Genomic DNA, 21,925 nt, shown 5'->3' with positions numbered 1-21,925 from the left:
TTTCTTGGGGCGCCACGCAACTACAGGGAGTGTGCACGTATACCTAACTCACAGATGGTGTCATATTTTATTGCATGTAAAGCAACGAAATGCTACAGACTTATCTAATCGCCTTAACGTGGCCTGCCCTGCCTTGCACAGCAGAAGCTATGCTCTGCAACACGCCCGTGTCATCACTTCATTACGTACTAGGCCTATAGTAAATTTCAATTCAGTTCAGTCGTTCAGTCGTGTCCGACTCTTCGTGACCCTATGGACCATGTCACGCCACGCTTTCCGGTCTCTCACTATCCTCCTAACATCACATAACTTCATCTGCAGTGCCTCGAGGATGCCATCTAACCATCGCGTTGGCTGCCTACCCAATCTCCGGCGACCCTCAACCTTTCCCAACATCAAATCTTTCTCCAGCGACTCCTCTCTTCTCATCAGATGACCAAAGTAGCTGAGCGTTAACTTTAGAATTTGACCCTCCAATGAGCAGTCAGGGTTTATGGTCGACAATATCGACTGATTTGATCTTCTGGCAGTCCAAGGAACTCTCAAGAGTCTTCGCCAGCACCACAATTCAAACGCGTCAATTCTTCGGCGGTCAGCCTTCTTCACAGTCCAACTCTCGCATCCATACATCACAACTGGAAATACCATAGCACAAGTTATACGGATCTTGGTTGGCAGACTAATGTCTCTGCTCTTTACTAAGCGGCCAAGGCTAACCATTGCTCTCTTTCCCAGAAGCAGGCGTCTCCTAATTTCATGGCTGCAGTCTCCTTCCGAGGTAATCTTGGAACCCGAGAACAGAAAATCTGTCACAGCTTCCACTTCTTGTCCATTGGTGCTCCAGGACTTGATAGGGCAAGACGCCATGATCTTTGTCTTTTTAATGTTCAGTTTAAGCCCAAACTTCTCACTCTCTTCTTGTGCGCGCATCAGAAGTCTCTTGAGTTCCACTTCGCTTTCTGCCATTAAAGTGGTATCATCCGCATATCTAAGATTGTTGATACGTTTTCCAGCAATCTTCACTCCAGCTGAAGGCTCGTCCAGACCGGCCTTCCTCATGATGCACTCTGCATATAGGTTAAATAGGCAGGACGACAGTATGCAGCCTTGCCTCACTCCTTTCTCGATTGGAAACCAATAAGTAAGACCATGCCCAGTTCTGACTGTGGCCTCTTGCCCTTCATACGGGTTCCTGAGGAGACAGATGAGGTGAATTGGAACTCCCATCTCTTGGAGAGCTTGCCACAATCTGCTGTGATCTACGCAGTCAAACGCTTTCGCATAATCAATAAAGCAGAAGTAGATGGGTTTCTGGAACTCTCTTGCTTTTTCCATGATCCAGCGAAGGTTGGCAATTTGGTCTCTAGTTCCTCTGCCCTTGCGAAACCCAGCTTGCACGTCCGGAAGCTCCCGATCCACATACTGCTGCAGCCTACCTTGGAGGATTTTCAACATCACCTTGCTAGCATGCGAAATAAGCGCGATCGTGCGGTAGTTGGAACAATCTTTGGCACTGCCTTTCTTTACAAACTGGTAAACATACACTGTAAACCAAAATACACCCTTACGGGTGGATATCGATGTCTATAACTAACACCCTTACACCCTCCAGAAAGGGTAATTTTAGGTTGAAATGTACCCTTATAAAGGGTAATGTTTCATAATTTTTCCCTTTTGCAGCAGGATCTGACGAAAGTGTTTTATGCCAGTTACACCCTTTCACAATGGGTGTAAAAAACATTTTTTACCTTCACACCCTTTTTTTAATTTTGCACTTTTATACCGTCCTTTTCGTTTTGGAAATTTCTTTACTACGTACTGCGTGGCTAAGCAATGCTCAGTGAAATGATCAAGGCTTTGCACTTCCTAAAATATCCAGTATGTGCTGCAGACAACACAGCTACTTTCTCTTGGTTTCAGAATGTTTAAAACATGTCAAACACTCAACGAGAATGAACACACATGAAACTGTACTCTTGGAAAACCATTTATTGAAACCATTCAGGGGACATGACAGACAGATACATGCTATCAAAAATATGACTTTGGCTTCAAGGCTAGAAGAGCAGGTTCTCAATGGCAAGAACAATGTGCTTTACCATGGCCTGGTCTTTAGGCAAAAGCAATTAGATGTGCTGATATGAAGCGCTGGATGATGTGCATCACGCCTTTGTTACATAAACATCTAAAAATACCTGATCAAGTATACAAAAAGCCAGTGTGCTGCCATTCATGCTATAATGCCTTCTATGATGTCTGGAACTCTGAGTACAAAATTAAAAAAAAAAATCTCTTGTGCCTCTGCGAGGATGATGCTTGTGAATCCGATGCATGGTGTATATAGCTTCTCTTTGTCCTGAATAAGAAACAAAAAGGAAGAACAGAAGCTAAAATGTTCGCTATTTCTACAAATGACAGCACTGTTACCATCTACTGGCTTACAAATTTGTATCAGCAAAAGCTGTTACTGCAGTTTGATAAATTATTTCACACTTTAGAACCTGCAAGGCACAACAAAGCAGCCCATCTTCAAAATTTATGTAAAAAAACTGTCTAAGTCTAAGGTTTTTCTTTTTTTAATTCCAGTCTATAAGCCCTTTTAATCAATTTTTCCTGGCTATCATATTCAGTGCAGTGTTTCGAACAGCCAGATCAGACACAAATGTGTGGAACATTGTGGCACTGCTTCAAGTACCTTGGTTTTTGTCCCTCTTCAGGCATCTATATGTAGAAGGCATTTTTTTATTGAGTGCAAAAATCCTACTGAATAATAAAATATGTTGTACCAATAGCCAGATCTAGTATGGGTCCTGGTCACATATATAATTAAAGAGTTCTACTTATGCACATTACCTTTGGAACTTAGTCCTGAAGAGGAATGTACCATCAAAACTGATGCTTCATTCTCATGCAGAGAGGAATGTGATTACGATCTTCAAATGTTTTTGCATAGCTGTGCTCGAATAATATGTGCAAAAATACAAAATAACATGCGTCCAAATCTAAAATGCATCTTTCAGGCTCCGCATAATAATTACAAATATTACAAAAGAAATGAGACTACAATTTCTTTCAACAGTATATGAGGGTCTAAATACCAAAAAATATTCCAGTTAGCACACACTGTGCACAGCATAATGCTAGCTTAACTCACCAAAGGCGCAGAAGTTGCTCCCTCTGCTCTCGGTTGATCCAGATGTTTGGACAGCAAGCAAAAGATGCATGCAGCTTGGATGTCTGTACATAAAGACACAAAAATATGCCAAAATTAAGGTTTTGGTCCAGGCTTGGTTTAGAAAGAACAAGGCACTATGAAAGCTGACAATAAGATCTTCTGAGCATTCTACTGCTCACTGTCCACCAAAACCCAGAGCTGCGTCAGTGAAAATACTGAGAGCAGGAATAAAATTATCTGAAGGTGATATGATTTGGAAGCTTACAAACTGTGACTAAAATGTATGCATTGCCCTAGTAGATGGCCACACATTCATGTCACGATATCAGAGGAGCCATTCCACCACTAGGGAGTTTCCCTCTAATGGTGCTTCAGCCACAGCGCTAGAATAAAAGATTATAGTAATGCATTTAGGCCTGATCATGTGACGAAATTCAGAACCATTCAAGTTCCGTGCCTCGTTCCATTACGAGTCCTGTGTTTTGTTGCCTAGAACCATTACTTAGTTGCCCTTTCTATCGTTGAAGTTATGGGAATCAACAAACCAAAATCTGGGAGTGGCCCATTGAATCTGGTAATCACAACTGAGTCAGCTATACTGAAGTTAAGCTAGACATAAAATATGGATAAATTTGGATGAGGTCAAATTTCAGGAATCCAGAGGTTGGCCAAGTTTTCGACATGGCCTACCTAAATTTTAAAGTCATCGCAGAATTGGTCACACTCAAATAAGATTAGGCACCAATTTTCGACAAAATTGATAGAATTTAAATTTCAGATGGGACCTGAGTTTGGAGGTATGCACAGAATTCGGCATACTCAAATTAGGTCAGACATTGATTTTCATCAAATTTTGGAGGTCCAGGGGGCCGAATTGTGGAGGTTCCCAATCACCATGTGGTCATCTAAATTGGTCATACTCAAATTACATTAGACAGCACCATCAGCCAGCCTATACCAACTGAAGGGCAAAGGCATATCTCCATATTTTTCCAATTAGCCCTTTCCTGTACCAGCTGCATTCATTTGACCCCCGCAAAGTACACCTCATCCACCCACCTAACTTTCTGCCATCCCCTGCTATGCTTTCCAATAGTTGAAATCGTTTGTTACCCTAAGCAACAATCAGTTATCCTATTTCCACAATACATGCCCGGCACATGTCCATTTCTTCTTGATTTTTACTCGAATGTCATTAACTTTAGCTATTTTTCTGACTCTTCGGTAAGCTGCGAGTCAAATCTGCTAGTGCTTGCCAAATACACTCCATTACAGTCTTATTCTCCTAGCTAATTCCCTTTCATGGTCCGGATCTGCAGTTATTACCTGTCCTAAGTAGACATATTCGCCTACCATTTCCAGTGCTTCATTGCCCATTGTAAACTGCTGTTCCTTCTCGAGGCTGCTAAACATTACTTTAGTCTACTACATATTGATTTTCAGGCCTACTTTTCTTTCTGCTTTCCCTGCCTAGGTCACCAAACATCTTTTGTAGTTCATCCCCTGAATTACTAACAATGCAACGTCATCAGCAAATTGTAGATCACTTTGGTGGTTCCCATCAACTGTTATCCCTAAATGCTCCCATTACAAGTCTGAATACTTCCTCGAAGCAAGCTGTGAATAGTACTAACGAAGTCGTGTCTCCTCCCTAACACCTCTTTTGTATTGCGCAATTTTACTACCTCTTTCATGCAGAATAATGGTTGCTATACAGCCACTACAGATATATTTCAGTACTTTCACATACGGTTTGTCTACACCAAGATTCTGCAGTGAGCAATGCCTGCACGATTGCAGAGGTTTCTATTGGGTCAAATGCTTATTCTCTATCAAAGAATGCTATGTGTAAGGTCTGGTTGTATACCGAGCATTTTTCTATCAGCTATCAGCTAGCTACCAGTGCTGCGACAGGGGACAAAGATGCGAAGGAAGGAGAAGCGCTACTAACAACTGCAGTTTATGTGAAAAATACACAATATACTCACGAAAGACAACCAAAAGTGCGAGCGCTTGCTCCTTACCCCGTAAAAAAAAAAGAAAAAAAAAAGAAGAGACATTAGTTATATATCCGAATACGAAATTTCATTCATGTGTATTTACTGAACAGATGCTTATGCACGTGTTGCTGTTCTTGTCAATAGGCTTCATACAATGTCAATTCATCTTGATGTCTGAATATAATTTTTGCCCGGTTAAAAAGAGGAGCACATGCTTTTTTTGACACATTAGACACACTTGGCTTGTTCAGGTGAGTCTCAGTAATGTAGTGCTAAATATGGTGAAGGAGCACCATTCAAAGACATTTTGCGTTTTAATAAATTTCTCGGTCTGGCCCATATTATAGTTCTTGACGCATTTAAAAGGTATGTCATAGACCACGCCCTCTTCACATGGCACAAAATGCCACTCATATTCCACTTGGCCGGCTTTTTTTGGTTCTTTTTTGCTTTCATTCTCTGGCTCTTCTGTCAAAAAAAGCACGAAATTTTCCTAGCTTATTAGGAGCCGAAAATAATACCTCAACCGCATATCTAGTGCCAACTTGTTTAAGCCTATGGGATAAATGATAGATGTATGGTATCATTGCATACCTCTTTTTATCTCTACTGGAAGGCCCCTGTGGATCATGTTTACCAAACGACAATCTTTTTCAGGATTTTATTGCAAGCAAGTGTTATCGTGTCATCTGGGAAGCCGGCTAACTTTAGCCTTTGGACCTGCTGCTTGAAACTTCTGTTTATATCGTGGATGCATGATTTAGTAATTGCTGATAAGCATGGCACTGCTATGCTGCACTTAACTATCTTCGAATGCTCTAAATGATAACTAAGTAAAGGCTTTTCAGACATATGTAGAAAGAAACAACAAATTTGATCTTCCTTCTTTTCCAACAGGCAAGATTGGAGCTGATTTCATTTCGTATTTTGGAAGTAAACATCAAAATTTGGAAAAAAGTCAAAATACCAGAAATTAGCCCCAATTCCTGAATGTTTGAATGGAAGGGAACTAAGATCATGTTTGTTGTTCCTTTCTACAGTGGTCAGAAAAGCCTTTACTTATTTATTATTCAGGACATTTGAAGATAGTCAAGTGCGGCATAGTAGTGGCATGCTTAGGATCAGCTATTAATAAATCATGCGTCCATGCGAGACACAAGTTTCAAGCAGCAGGTCCATAGGCTCAGGTTAGCCGGCTTTCCGAATCACTTGAAACGCTTGCAATAAAATCCTGAAAAAGATAGTCGTTTGGTAAACATGATCCACAGGGGCCTTCCAGCAAAAAGAAAAAGAAGTATGCAGTGATATCATACATCCATCAGTTATCCCATAGGCGTAAACAAGTTGGCATTATATTGCTGTTTCCAGCTCCTAATAAGCTAGCAAGAATTTGTGCTGTTGTTGACTGAAGAGCCAGAAAATGAAAACAAAAATGAAGCAAAAGGAAAAATGCCTGACAAGTGGAACATGAGTTGCATTTTATGAAGAGGGAAGAGGGAGTGGTCAATGACATACCTTTTAGGTTTGGCAAGAACTACATAGACCAAACCGGGAAATTCATGAACATGCACTTACGCCAACATAAAACGCCTTTGAATAGTGCTCCTTCGTCAAATTTAGCCCTACATTACTGAAACTCACCTGAACAAACCAAGTGTGCCTAATGTGTCAAATAAAAAAGCATGCACTCCTCTTTTTTTAAAGAGCGAAAGTTATTCAGACGTCAAGATCAACTGACATGGGAATTGCATGATGCCTATTAGGTGTACAAGAACGGCAAAACGTACATAACCATCCCTTAAGTAAATATACACGACTAAATGTTCTTATCTGGGTTCCTATTTTTTCTGGGGGGGGGGGGGGGGAGTAGCACATGCACTTCTGGTTGTCTTGTCGGTATAATAGCTGTGTATTTTTCAAATAATCTTCACTTAGTAGCGTTTGTCGTTCCTGCTCTCTGTCCCCTATCGCAGCACTGGTAAAGTTTTCGAAGATGTACCAACTAACTGAAATGTATGTTTTGCTATGGTATGGATATGATCGATAGTAGAGTGTAGTACCCTTTCCGAAAACCTGCTTGATCTTTTGCTTGACAAATGTCTAAGGTTGACCTAATTTTGTTAGCCATTGCCTTAGTAAAACCTTATATTTAACAGATAGTAAGCTGATTGGTCTATAATTTTCAAGTCCTTGACTTCCCCTTTTTATGAATTAAGATAGTGTTAACAATCTTCCATGATTCCAGTTCTGTTGATGACTCCAGGCCTTACACTTAAAGGATGGCTAGCTTTCCTAGCATGGTATCCCTCCAGTCTACAACAAATCTGTGGTTACCTGATCCTTCCCAGCTCCTTTCCCCCTTTTCACAGTCTCTAAAGCTTTCTCAATCTCGTTCTTCGTCACTGGTGGAACGTCTGATTGATTTTTACAACAGCCAATCTTGCTGTCCTGACTACTTCGGATGATACATAGATTCACCGTTTTAAGGCTGCCCGTTCTTTAAAACACGCTCAATTTTCTTTATGTAATACTTGCTTACGTCGGACACTTTGTACGTGTTGATTACCTTTGATAGCTCTGCCAGTTTTATTGTCAATTGGTTTGGAAGCTTTTATACTTTGGCATTTCTTAGTCAAATATTTAGTTTAGTCTCATTGACAGCTTACCGGTATCTTCTCTATCCTACCACCTACTTCTACCGTGCACCCAGTAGTGATATCACTGAAGGTATCACTCATCATTTATACACAAAAGTTGTCATTCTCGGTTAAAGCTGAATATCAAAATCGACTTTGGTCGCAACTGATGAAGTGAAATTTGGGGGTCCAGGGGGCCAAATTCTGGATGTTCCCCATCCCCAATCGGATATGCTCGAATAGGTTAGACATATCCAATATCAGCTCAGTTATCATAAAACCAATGCCTAAAACAACTATGGGCAATATAAGCTTTTATTCACACTCATCATTCTCATAAAGCACCTTTCACTCCCACTTGCTGCCTATGAGCCCAGTCTTGCTCGGTCCACTATTGCTACTTCTATGAATAATGTAAAGTGCATGACTCAATCTTGCAATTTATTCGATATTGCAACTACTCACATCTCTTGTGTCTTGGGACAATACCAATGCATCAGCCTGGAGAACCACTTTCATGTCCCTGTTGCACTGCCATAAGCCCATCGTTCTCAATAAGGTTGAGTCATGCAGGAACTGCAAAGAGACCAGTATAAAAAAAAGGCAAAACAAAGGAGAGATGTTAACTTGCAACAGTTACTGCATGCAGCAGCAGACTTGCATGATTACAATATCCACTCAGGAAGTGCTCCAAATCACAGCCATATGTTAGAAACTAGGACCGCAGAAGGCATCTGCTCCTATATTTCTCTGAATAATATCAAATTGTTAAGTAAACCCTTGCCAAGGAAGCACTTCACGAGTAAAGCATGATAGTGCAGTGGCAATGAAACCTCACTGCATCAGTGCACGGCGTGATCTAAACTGCCATTTCTCCCGAATTGCTTTGCATTAATTTTATACACTTACAAGTCGTAATGATGTTCCAGGCAAGAAGTGGCCTTGTAGTCAGAGTTTATGAATGGTATAATGATTTTCAGTTCAGCCACTTCACACTGATGTCAAACATTTTTTTCTTTATGGTTTAGGGCATTTAATACCCCAAAGCGACTCAGGCTATGAGACACACAATAGTGGAGGGCTCTCAAAATTCTAACCACTTATAGTTTTCACGCACTGACATTGCAAACACATAGACACCTTGCTCTTTTCATCCGCTGCTAAGTGGCTGCCACACATTTTGAGCAATCCAAATTTTTTCAGCATGCCTTCATGTTTTCCACTGAATGGCAGTCTTAACACCGCTGTAGATGCTGCAATTGCCAAATATCACAAGAAAAATGGCAACTAAGATTAATGAAATACATTCTTCAGGAAACCCAGTATGTGTGTGCATGAGAGGAAAGGTGTATTACCAAGCCACACGATACATATATTGGTCCTTGCATACTTTGCAGTTGTGGTGAAGGTATCTAGAGGGGAATATTGTTCAGAAACTACTAAGTCTACCAAGTTTCCCTGTAAATAATGTTAATATGTCAATATGCAATTTTTTTATGCGTTAAAGGATGACCTGCGCTACAAACGATCTTCTATTCATCTATTGTATTCATCAACTGTTTTTTCAAAACTGTTCCCCTCTCTGCAGTATGAGCTGCATTGCTTTTTGAAACGTTTGTTGGTGCTTCTCACTTTGTCTTGCATTTGTCTCTTTTCTTTTGGCATTTCATCCTTTGCATGTGCGGCGTAACATAATTCATTCTGTTCAAATATCTCCTTTCTGCCTTATTTATTCCTTTCTTAATGTCACCCTCCAGACTCCTCAGCAATGCCTTCCTAGAACCTCCATCTTTTTCTTCCCTGCCTTCTGTGCGATCTGTTTCTCACAGTACCTACTGCTATTCGCAGCTAAGTTGGCCCATGGCAATTCACCTACAAAATCATCAATTTTCTCCTACAAACACATGCAAACATCCAACCTGCTTCTTGCGCCTATTCATTGTGTACAATGCACTGCTCTTTAAGTGCTGCAGCAACATTTTTTTATTTTCTTCAGGTTAAGGGATCATCTGTCTATCTTGTACAATCTCTTTAACTGCTGCTGCAAAATTTTTATTTTCTTCAGGTTATGGGATCACAAGTTCCCTGCTAATATAAGGCCATATCCAAGGCAGCACCTTTCTGTTCCTTCCCTACTCGCCTTAGTCCTTGGGAAGCAAAAACAAGCTACACCACTGCCCAGACATTGACAAGTTCACTTGTCAAAACATCCACTGGCAGACTGCGGCTGCACCTCAATCCTTCTTCAGTCTCCTTTGACTTTATGTAGCTTATTGCCTTCATTTTGTTCTATCTATTTTAATGATATAATACTGATATTCAGGCCATATTAGTATGCAGACTCTTGGTGCCATACAAATTAGCTCGCTAGGAATGTTATAGCAGCTTCATACAGCAATTGAGTCCAGCTGTGGCTTCATCTATAGTTGCAGTAAAGGTTTTTTTTTTCTTCCAACTCTCACCTCTGATAAATTAGGACTTTATATTTGCCTCAGCATTTGGCCTTTTTGAATGAATTATGTAAACGATTGAGCCTGAATTAATTTGGTCATATTGAGGCCCTTGCATATCTCACAATATATTTGGTTTCAAATACAGGCCTCAAAGTAAGCATATAGTGCGTTAGCGTTTTGTTTTAGCACGATTTCAATACCAATCAGCTTTTGCAACAGCCGTAGCCATTCATTAGTAAATGGTTATTATGAGAGTGCTAAAGAATTCCCAATTTAATGACACATGAATAAAGAAGCCATGAGAAGCTCCATTTCTGTCTGCTGACATTTACATCAATGATAACCTCTCCTCATATTTTGCCTTTCATTCACCCAATGCAGGGTCTTAAGGAACACTGATGCTCAATATAATATTCAAAGTGGTCTGAAACAAGTCTCGGCTGAAATCCAACTACAAAGAATGAATAAGGTATTTAGTACACAGTTATACATATTGCTATGAAAAAACGAAGTGCCAATGACGAACGAATACAAGTTCCACTACAAGTTGTCCATGTAGAATTAGAGGAAGAAGATTGCTACACTGCATGAAAGAGCATTGGAAAAGAGTAGAGGGGTGAAGCCTCAGTTCACAGGTTGAGCCAACATTTCAACAAGTGGACTTGCCTTCGTCTGGGCAGAGCGGGCATCACTGGCAAGGGTTTAAATATGCTTTTGATTTTGTTCTCATCTGCCAGCCAGCACTGTGATATCATAATGTTGACAACTATCAAGTAGCCCAGCAAAACACCCTGCATAGATATCTAGTCCATCGCCTTAACCGCTCGGCCACCGACTGCACACACACAAAAAAAAATTCTGAAAAGCCTTCTCCAGATGAGGTGGAAGGACATAAAAAAAAGAATATTAACAGGACAGTTAACCACAGTGGCAGGTATATCGTTCACTGTCCTGTTAATATTTTGTTTCTTTTTCCTTCTCCCCCTTTGCGAAAAGCTTTTGAGAATTGTTCCCCTGCAGATATCAGTTATCAGGACCTTTTGGAATGCATGTTGCTTTTCAAGAAAAGTGTGTCTGCACTAAAACTGCTTTAGGTGCCGACTAATCACTGCAGAAACAAGCGTACACTCGCTCCAACCTTCTGAAAAAAAAAAAAAAAAAGAAGGAAAAACCACGTTTCGGGGCTGGTGCGGGTCCCTTGTTAACATGAAGCGCTGCACGGAACGACAGCGGCTTAAATATGGTTAAAATTGCATAGTGACCGATTGTAGATCTCTGGAAGATTTACATGTGTCCTGCTAAGAGCATGCCTCGTGTTATGATTTTAATAGGACACGTGGAAATCTTCCAGAGATCTACAATCGGACACTACCCAATTTTATCGCATTTAGGCTGCCCTAGTTCCACGCAGCGCTCCATGTGATCAAGGGACCCGCACGGGCCCCGAAATGTCATGTTTCCTTTTTTTTTAAACATTTTGGAGAGTGTATGTTTGTTTCTGCAATGTTCGCCTTTTGCCAGACGGTAGTCCGTGAAACCATTGACTATGCTGACTAATCATCTACCCTGCATTGTAGTTTTTCCTGCTGCTGCCACTTTTATTTCTTTTTCAGGCCACAAGAACAGATTCCAGGCTGAAAAATCCATACTGAAGAAATTTTTTCTCTATTTTTCTTTCAGTTCTTGACCTACTTTCTTCTCATGCACCCTCCCCCTCCTCAGCTTTTCTTCAGCGTATTTAAACCTCTGCCAGTGATGATTTCTCCGCCCAGATGAAGACAAGCCAACTGGTCAAAACGTTGACCTGCGAACTTAGGCATCTCCCTCTACACTTGTTCAGTGCTCTTTCATACAAGTTGTCCGTGACACTTAGTTGTATTTGTTGATTGTTGACGCTTCTTTATTTCATAACATGCACCAACACAGCAAAAAGTTCTACTAGAGTGCTTACATACATATTGCATTATTTATGTAGGATGGAGAACACATAATCCAACTTAAAAAGAGGTACTACAGCCAGAACACGCACCATTGGTTCACATACCGCTCCTGAATATTTTCCAGTTGCCACAAATTCAGTGCTGTGAGCTCCCATGTGGTATGCCCTGCAGACATAATGCAATGCCGTCATAAATACAACTGAGCAATGCGGCCAGAACAAAAATGTGGCAGAAGGGAGAATAAATAAAAGAAGCTCTGTAGTGGTTATCACGCAGCAGTTTTTCACACACGGACAATATTTTTCACTTCCCATTTTTTTCTTTTATACACCTATACTTAGCACCACAAAACATTCGCTTTCCGTTCTAAGCAGTCTGACAACTTTGAATGCATTTTCATTTTTTGTTTCAATTAACAAATTGGTCATTTATACACTATATTTTCTTAATTAGCAACATCAAGCGTTTTGTCTGAGCATTCTCTTGCTTTTAAACCCTCTATTTTAAATTTATTTTTTAATTCATCAATGATGAATTAAAATAATTGCATCAACTCTTCATCGCCTATCACACGCCAATCAATCACCTATCACTAGAAGCCCAAATTACCATGATCAAAATTTTTATGTACTCTTTTCGGCATGCTGTGCCAACTACTACAACTACTGCTAGTATTACTACTACTACTACTACTACTACTACTACTACTACTACTACTATGCCAACGACTTTTAGACCGAACGTGCGGCATAAGTTGTCACTTAAGCTGAAGACAGAATGAAATAAATGCAAAGCAATCAGATGCACAAACCAGCGGCCAATGCCTGTGCAGAAGATACAGAAAATTTTTTCTCAAATATTGTGCTTACGCAATGTATCGCATAGAGCTAAAATACAGCCCATGAGCGCTTATGACAGTAAAAATTGACATGCGCGAAGGAACCTCTGGGCGAGATGAAAATCGAACAAATGCATTCTCCTTGCCTTTCAAACTTGTCACATTATAAATCTGGCAGAACGCAGAGGTCCTAAAGAGTATGCGCTAGTAATCTCTAACATGGATGCATGGCTTCCAGTTATAATCGTGTAAATCGAATGATTTCTCTGTTTACTGTTCAGCGCACCCCCCTCCCTCTCCCCTCCCCGTTAGTGTTGCAACCGCCCTCGGCGGAGAGCTCCGAACAAGTCTGTAACGCTTGCAATTTCCTGAACGTCGAACTCAGCAGTATGACAGGCATACATTCTGTAAAACATGCATTCTAAAATTTGCACCCACCATATGCCAATACCACGGCCGCTCGATGGAAGCGCACTAGGTGCGGCCTGCTACATCGCCCGAAACCGGCCGGAGGCGCCTACTTCCAGACGCCGCCGCCGCGGCGCCACCGTTCGGGGACAGCCGCGCGCGGAGAGCTGCGCCTGGCTGCGCTTTGAGGGAGGCGTCGGCGTGGTAGAAGCCTTTTATTTTAAGGATATAAGAGCTCCGCTTCACACAATTTGGCAACACGAATTAGTATATACTGTCATGTCTAGTGTGACCATGTGAGCACTTAGCGCTTGCTCGGCAAGGATGTTACTGGAGTGTACCCCGAAAAACTTCTAGTGACGGTGGTTCAAGGCCACTCGATTGGAGAGCTCGCATTACCGTGATGTTGCACTCGAATCAAGTTGTTTGTCACATGAAAATGTGACCCGGCAGTGAACAATTCGAAGCTTTTCAGCTGCCATGGTAGCGTAATGATAACCACTTAATTAACTATGTCGCGAATTCCGTGTGTCATTTTCATACCATTTACTCATTCCTGCATACCGCTTTTATACACAAATTGATGTAAACCTGTTCCAAGCTGCCAGCGCTATCCAATGAAACAATGTCCTACTATGAGCAACCTCTGTGAAAATGCGACATGTAACCAACCTTCCTACTCATTCTGACAAATATTACAGTGGAAATATGAAGATGTTTATTAGGTTAAATCTAGATGATAACCTGGGATCTTCGACTCAGTTGGAGACCTTAAACTTTGTACGCCAGAACGCTATCCGTCGTGGCTTCCCGCATTTTGCATGACCGGACAAAGTAATCGCGCTTGATATGGCCGGTCTGCCTCAATGTGCTACGTATATGCACCGAAAGTTTTTATTACTATGTTTTTTGGCTGCTCGCAAACCCATACAATTTTGCTGGTTCGTAATGTTCAATGGAAGAACGCGCATCGAGTGTTCTTGTTGTGAAACTCTTAACTGCGATCACAAAAATATTCACGCTTTAGAGCGCAACTACAGCCGAGATCCAGCGAGCAGCCGAGTACGCTTATTTAATGGCCACACAAAAAAAAAAAAAAAGAAAGAAAATAACCAATCGCAGACGGAAAACCTTTCTTCTGAGAGGTTTATGCCATATCCATAAACGTCGCTCCACTGTTGAGTTGACATTTCCAGCCCAGCTCGCTATCAGTGGGGGCAGCAACTTAACGATATCTTGCATAGCGCCTGAGCATGGGCACGATCAATGTTTTTATAGATTAGCTGCAGGTACTGTGTACAGTGAGAAAACAATGATGAAATAAAAAGTTTACACAGCTTGCTACTTCGCCAGACCTCTTGAGACTTCATCATCCTGTCAATGAAGGTGCTCGTAAGCTGACAAAGCTTGGTTACTTCCTTCGCGGGATACATCAAGCCTCCATTGTCCTTGGTTTTCATTAACCTGTAACTGGTCCAGTTGACTCATATTTCCTGCAACAGGCTCTTGCACGACTGACATGTCGCCTCAAAACCATTACCAAATATCGCATAAATTAAGCAACAACCTGGTAGTGATAAACAAAACTTGGGGTTCTTAAGTCTCCTTGAGGAGCCTCGTTAGAGTGCCCGCACTTTGCTACCTGCTTATTCACCGTATCCCGTAATTGTTGCCTCTGTCGCATATCATTCGAATGCAGCCTTAAGACACCGCATTATATGAAATAGCACCCTACACATAGCTATATAAAGCCCCTCTTTTCCGAAGCCGTACGAACGTGCCCTATAGGAGTATAGTGTGCCTGACTTGGGATCTAAGGGTCCCGCTTTCAATAATTCTCATTTCACCCTAACACCTTATTGGCTTTCTCTGGTTTGCAGCTCCTGCCACATTGAACATGTCATGTGTTCTCATTGCGCCAAAGGTGTATGGCCATAGCACCAACTAAAGTGCCTCTTACCAGAGAGGTTTTTTTTTTCGATTTTCCAGCGACATAGCGGGCGCCGGATTTTCTGTGGAACGTGGCTTTTCATTTTATCGCATCGGCTCAAACAGTCTCAAAAGTATAAACAAATGTTGTGTGCACAGGCTCTTTTACTTGCAAGGCCACTCAGACTAGCGCGGCAAAATTTAGAACAAATTGCATGCTTAAATAAAAAATACCCTTCGTAGCTTTTTCTGATATGCCCTCGCAACATAACCTGCGAGAAAAGCTTCTTGGTGCTACCTCATCGTGTTCATCTGCTTCACAACACATCGTTAAAAATCCTAGTTCACTGGCCAGCTCCCTGGTAACTAAATAGGTTAAACAACGTGACGGGAACACAGGAAAAGAGGCGGACACAACTAGCGCGGTTGTGCCGTCTTCCCCTGTGTTCCCGTCACGTTGTTTGCACGGTTAGCCTATAATTAATCACCAACAAGTCCAATCTGCTGTCCCTTGTAGCAAATTTAATGGCAGCTGATAAGGTATTATGTTTCAGCATCTGGACTTTGTAACCTCAGCGCCGCTTTCATTTCACAGGAAGCGAGTGCATTTCCACTCCTCGCTGCTGTCTTTGCCTGAAGCGAGCTCAGCAGATAAAATTAGAGTATCTCTTAGATGTCTCAAAAGCGGAGGACGGCTATCATTTGCCTCTCATCGTTTGCCACAGTTTGTCATTTCAAGTCGTTTGATATACTGGTCGTTTCCCAGTCATGAAGAGTCTGCCTGCGTAGTCATTGTAGCCCTCATCACTCATAACTAAGCAGGTCACTCATTAGAATCAGCAGTGGTCATTACATGTCGTCGTTTCACATATTGGTCATTTCGTAGTCATTAACAGTAAGGATAAGTCATGTCTAGCTATTATAGTCATTATCCCACATCGCTACGCACTTTTACTCATTTTTAATCAACTGCGGTCATTACATGTCGCAGTTAGATATACTGGTCATTACAAATCATTTTAGTCATTATTAACCATTATTAGTCATTCACATTAGTCATTACCTCTATCAATGTCTATTTATAGCTTTTATTGATTATCTATCATCAATGTCTATAACTTTAATTGATTACCTATCATCAATGTCTATTTATAACTTATTGATTACCTATCACCACCAATCATTTTCATTCTTAATTTTCCTCCTTGCATGTCCGCGTTTTGCGACTGACACACCAATGCACAGATGCGATGCACAGATTACAGGCACAGCTTTTGCGTACAGATTTTTGCTCCATGAGCCTAGAACGGCTTTCGAAAAACAAACGCATCCCATCTCAACGTTAACGTGCTTGCACACGCGCACACAAAACAATTTGCGCTAACCACGCAGACGCGAGGCGAACGCGCCCAGAAAAGAAGCAAACCGCGCGCTCAGAGCCGGCGACCCCGGCGGCGACGTGTCCCTGAACAGTGGCGCCCTCAGCAGAAATAGCGGGCGCAACTGTAAACTCCCCAAGGACGCGCTTTCCCATTGACGGCGGCGCGACGCAGCAGGCCGCACCCAGTGCGCTTCCATCGAGCGGCCGTGCCAATACATAAGATCTCTTACCTTTAGAGGGGGGTCGAGCATCGTCGTGAAGACAACAAAGAACGCAAAGCTTCATAGGGAACTTCGACGGCCACTTCTGTTCCGTGTGTATGTCAGACGGCACACTGACAACAGTGAACGAAACTACTCGCATTTGCAGGTAAATATGCACACAAAAACACTACTGTTCACTTCAATACGTCGCAAAATGTGTCCGAAAATGCCGTTGGCGTGGACAACGCACCGCCGCAATGCCACACGCTGAAAAACAAAATGGTGGGAAAACGTGACCACGACGATACCGATGGCCACCTGGCGGCAGACATGCAGCGATGCAGCCTCGCTTTCGGTTTCGGTTTATCGCAAAACGAAACGTGTATTTTTTCGTACAGCAGCAGAAGCAGCAGCAGCCAGAACGATTGTGTTAGCAGACACTCAAAGAAATTAAGGGAACTAATTTATTGAGGTCGAATTAAAAAATTAGGTGGATGTCAGTCCGAAAGAAGAACACGTCTGTGCGAACTACGCTGTTGTGATGCGTATCCGTTCTATCGCTCGGTCCAGCTTCGACTGACAGTCTGACTCTCTCAGTATTCACATTTCACACCTTCACATCCGTTCTTCCCACGGTTGAATCCCTGGTACCGGCACGTACACCAGTCACACACACGTCAGAGACGGCTCGCTCTCTCTCCTCATGTGATCTTGCCCTGCGGTTTCGTGTGCTGCGCCGACGGCCGTGAGAAAGTTCGTTTTAGCCTTGGCTGGGCGCGGTGTCGGATAGCGGCGTCAGCGTTCGATGGTCAAGGTAGACAATGCCTAAACGGGCACTTTGGTCGGCGTAGTCGGCGTAGCGCTGATACGACCCTCCCGAATATGCGCCTGTCCTCAGGTGCAAGCATTCCGGGGAGATGGCATAAGCTCATTAGCGACGAGATCGCGCTCCTTGTATCTCCGCAGTTGTTCAACGTTCACTGTTTTTCGGTTGATTTTACCAGGTGCGTGGTGTAGTCTTTCTATGACTACTAGGTTTGGCTCATCACTTCTGTAATTTCAAAGGGTCCTTCGTAGCGCGCGTCAAGTGTGTTCCGTGCGCCGGCTTCGAGCACGACGAGATCTCCGGGATGAAATTCTGGGGCCCGTCGCCTTGCGTTATATCGGGCGGTTGATTCTCGTTGACTCTCGAGAAGGCAGTCCCTTGTTTCTGCACTGACAATTGCTACAATTGCGTGTATAATCTGCTCTGTCGCCACGAAGGTCAGTCTCACGGCATGCACTAGAATGAGAGGCAAGCCCGCATCAAAATATGGAATAGTTCATTTCAAAGCAAAGCGCTTTCTCATATGCGCCTATAACGAGGTAACAAGGAGCTTTAAAGAAAGGCTGTCGGCCTCCAGTTTTATAGCTACATGGAGCGCAAAAACTACTGATAGATGAAAATTGAGCTTAACTGAATGTTCATTTTCCAATCTGAAATTGAATATGTGATGCCCCATGTTATATTTGGGGCGTCGAAGCCCCGTGAGCGATGAACCTCTCGATTCGGTTGCTGGGTAGAGACTACTTTATTGTGCTTTAGGAGGGAGGGAAAGAGACGGAGAGAGAGAAGCGCGAGCGCCTGTAAAGAAGGCATTGCTTCTAGTGCCCTGGGTCGCGCACATGGTCCCAGGACGGTCCAGTTCCTAGGCAACGCACGGCTCGATTACATCCGCGCGTCGTCGTCGGCGCAGGCAGGGGGGATCCCCGCTGGTCCCTCCGAAGCGGCCGGCTCGCAGCTGCAAGGAGGCATTGCAACTGGAGCGGCCGTGCGTCCGTTTGCTAGGAGGCGGTGTGGCAGTGCGTCGGTTCGCGTACACAACACCCCTTCCTCCTTAGACTGGGTCACCGTATCGGTTGGGTGGACGACGTTCACGTTGAGGCCTTGGCAAAGCTTGATCATGCCTGGACTCATTTTGTTGGTCGTCGCAGGGTTGTGTTGCGCAGTCATTTTGTCGGGCCTCAGCTTCTCCATGTTCGGAGTGGGGCGCTGTAGGCAGATTGGCCTCAGGCGAAGCTTCCGCTTGTAGTGTCGCGATCATGTAAGGAGCCGGCAGTGTGGACTGTTGTTCGCTTGCTGCTGGTCTGCTGGTATGATCGTTCAATGGCGGATCTTCCGTCGGGTAGGATTCAGCACCTGGCTTTTTGTGATCAAGGTGCCGACGAACCGTTCCGGGTTTGGACCTGATCAGCCAAGATCGATGCCCTAGTCTTTTTTGTACGGTGCCTTCTATCCAAGCAGGGCTTCCTGCGAAGTTGCGGAAGAAGACCGATTTTCCGACGGCCACTCGCCTCTTAACGCTCTCGTCCGAGGTCTTTTCAGCAGGTCGTGGCTGAATACGTGTAAGTGCCGGTGCAGTGATGTACGCATCTGGCTACTTGTAGTGAAGTCATGCGAGGCAGGAAAGCCGTAAAGTGAGGTAGAGTGTTGGTGGTCTAGGCGTTAATTATGTGGCCAAATAAAATAGTAACATGCAGTAACGTTTACGAGCTGCGCATGTAGTTAACAATGCGCCTGCAGTATATGCAATTTTCTCCTAAATCGTCAGGATGCAAAAGAAGTGCTGGACAAATTTTAATTCCGCAACGGCATTGCACGCTCCGTTTGGCGCCGTCACTCTGAGCCCGCGATACGATGGTAACGGGGTGGATGAAAATGTTGGCTTGATGTTATATCCGATGCATGGACTCTGGCCGGCGTAGTGCAGTTCTCAGATTTCGTAAGGCTGCCGGAATGGATACTGAAAACATGTAATGTTTACAATGCCAATGTGTAGTGCATTACAAGTTAATCTCGGATTGCTCTACTACGCACGACGCTCCCTAGCTGTAACTGTTGTATATAGCCTAATTATGGACACTGAACCCCGCATACTGTATTTTTTCATTCTTGCAACCGTTTGCTAATCTCGGATTGCTCTACTGCGCACGACTCTCCCTAGCTGTAACTGTTGTATATAGCCTAATTATGGACACTGAACCCCGCATACTGTATTTTTTTTTTCATTCTTGCAACCGTTTACAAAAAAAAAAAACATGAGCGCCTGAACGTGTAGTAAAGAGCACATGATATCAGCACCGTGACAGCATTTGTACTGCTTTCACAATTACTATAACAGACTTCATCATTCTGCAAACGAAATCCACGCTGATCCCTTCCTTTATCCTGAAGTTTTCGTAATTAATGAAAAAAAAATCAAAACACCCTTACATCCTTGGAGATTGGCGGGGTGCATTTTACTAAGTGAACCTTTTCAACAGCCCAAAAATCCCAAGTGGGGGTAAAATAGGTGCGAACAATTAAGAACACCCATTTCACGAAAAAACATGGGTGTTATAAGGGTGGTAAATGACTAATATACCCTTAAGGGTGCAAAGTGGTTTACAGTGTACACACAAATTCAGGGAAAAGTAAGGGTCCTTGGTAGAGTTTGGCTTGTCCATTGTCCGAAAATGTCGCAAACGCAAGGTGTATTGAGTTTCGTTGTTTTCTGAAAGAAGAATTTGCTTCATCGTCATTATCAAATGACACGGCAGGTAGTGGAGCGTTTCATAACGGATGTGTTCAGATAAGAGAGGAGGTCCAATGACCATTTGATGTTTTCAATGAAATTTTTATATGTAGTGGGCAAATATCTCGACACAATATATGAACCTTAGTTTTGCAACACACGGCGTAGTTCTATAGGCAGAAAATCGTATCGCAATAGAGGTGGAAAAAACGTCGGTTTTGCCATTTCAAAAAGTTGCAAGTTTGGAAACTTTTTCAGAACTTTACTTGTGCAATAAAATTTCGTCATCTATTATGTTTTACTCACTAAATCTAGGCAACGTTTTACTTTTGCTTCAAGTATTAAAAATTTGTTTTGTTGGTGCAGTTGATTTAGTAAAAAATCGCGAACATTTCTCCAGGAGCGACGCGCTGCAAAAAGCCTCTTTTTAACCTTACATACTGGCACGTTGTTTTATAATGTTTTTGCACTAAAACTTTTTATCTTTATTATGAAGGTGGTGTTCTTAGTCTTAGGCAATATCTAGAGTTCTAAGCCGCCAGGGGTGTTCCCCAAAAAGCATCAAAATAGTACAAAATTCGAAAACAGTAAAAGAGGGCAACTTTGATACAGAGTTAAAAAAAAAAAAGCCGCACACACACATACACACATATTTCAATTTTTGCTAAAATCACTCTCAAGGCTCTGCTGTACCTCAGAAATATTACGGACTAAAGAAATGTTGCATTAAATTGCTTAAAGTTCTAAAAATAAATTTAACATTGAGCGCTTGCCCTCGATATGGTCAATATTCTGGCCTAGATTCTGGAATAATTCATTAAAGTGTTACCTCTGAAACTTTTTCTCTATAATATTCTGACCTTGTTTATTAGTCTTGAAAAAGTTTGAAGCCATAGAGTTCTTCATTCCTTTTCTATATTATTTTGAAATTGGCCAAAAATCAAGAATATCTTAAATGGGCAAATTTGATTCGAATTTAATAAAACTACCGCATCTTCGATATTTATCAAAATCTACTAAAACTAATCCTACGTACTTTATAAATATTAGACACTAAATTGTATGACCTTATTTAAATAAAAAAAAATAAAAAAAATATATACTAAACACATGTCTTTATTCCATAGAAGTGCTTATGGCTTCCCCTCATGGAGTAGGCGTCAAATATTCGATTTATTATTCGTGAAATGTAATTAAATTTTATCTTATGCAATATCCAAAGCCTTCTCAATGCTTATAAGGTCGTTTTCAACTTGTTGGCAGGGTTGATGGGAGCTTAGAATGGAATAAAATCGCTATTTCTTGCAATTTCATGGGAAAACGCAAGTGCGGTTGAATTTTTTCTCTAGCCTGTATCTTGTACTTTACTGCGAGGTGAAGTGGCATACAATCCAGTTCTCATTAATCC

The 21,925-nt window shown here is 42.3% G+C and overlaps 1 protein-coding gene and 1 long non-coding RNA gene across 4 annotated transcripts in view; both read right to left on the bottom strand.

The window, feature by feature from the left end:
- Window positions 1–21,925, bottom strand: part of LOC146204922 (uncharacterized) — a 133,116-nt gene that overhangs the window by 50,976 nt on the left and 60,215 nt on the right. The gene's annotated exons all lie outside the window — the stretch shown is intronic.
- On the bottom strand, window positions 1,970–12,368 carry LOC146204924 (uncharacterized). Of its 2 annotated transcripts, none has more exons than XM_084586634.1 (4): window positions 12,294–12,368; window positions 8,277–8,387; window positions 3,155–3,237; window positions 1,970–2,356 (listed from the first exon to the last, which is right to left on the bottom strand). In XM_084586634.1, exons 1-4 carry the CDS (start codon window positions 12,357–12,359, stop codon window positions 2,248–2,250), a joined length of 369 nt encoding a protein of 122 aa, XP_084442760.1. In that variant the 5' UTR covers window positions 12,360–12,368; the 3' UTR covers window positions 1,970–2,247. The 2 variants fall into 2 exon arrangements, with proteins under 2 accessions (XP_084442760.1, XP_084442768.1); XM_084586642.1 differs by lacking the exon at window positions 12,294–12,368 and adding an exon at window positions 8,481–8,946.

Source organism: Amblyomma maculatum, chromosome 1 (assembly GCF_055883805.1).
Source record: "Amblyomma maculatum isolate TAMU_Amacu chromosome 1, ASM5588380v1, whole genome shotgun sequence".
NCBI classification, from domain to species: domain Eukaryota; kingdom Metazoa; phylum Arthropoda; class Arachnida; order Ixodida; family Ixodidae; genus Amblyomma; species Amblyomma maculatum.
This window is presented reverse-complemented; position numbering and strand designations above follow the sequence as displayed.

Excerpts from the sequence above, each read along its gene's own strand:
- LOC146204924 (XM_084586634.1), bottom strand. The coding sequence starts at position 12,359 with ATGGGAGCTCACAGCACTGAATTTGTGGCAACTGGAAAATATTCAGGA. Across the intron at positions 8,388-12,293 it reads GAGCGGTATGTGAACCAATG|TTCCTGCATGACTCAACCTT; the intron begins GTGCGTGTTCTG and ends GTCTCTTTGCAG. Across the intron at positions 3,238-8,276 it reads TGTCCCAAGACACAAGAGAT|ACATCCAAGCTGCATGCATC; the intron begins GTGAGTAGTTGC and ends CTTTATGTACAG.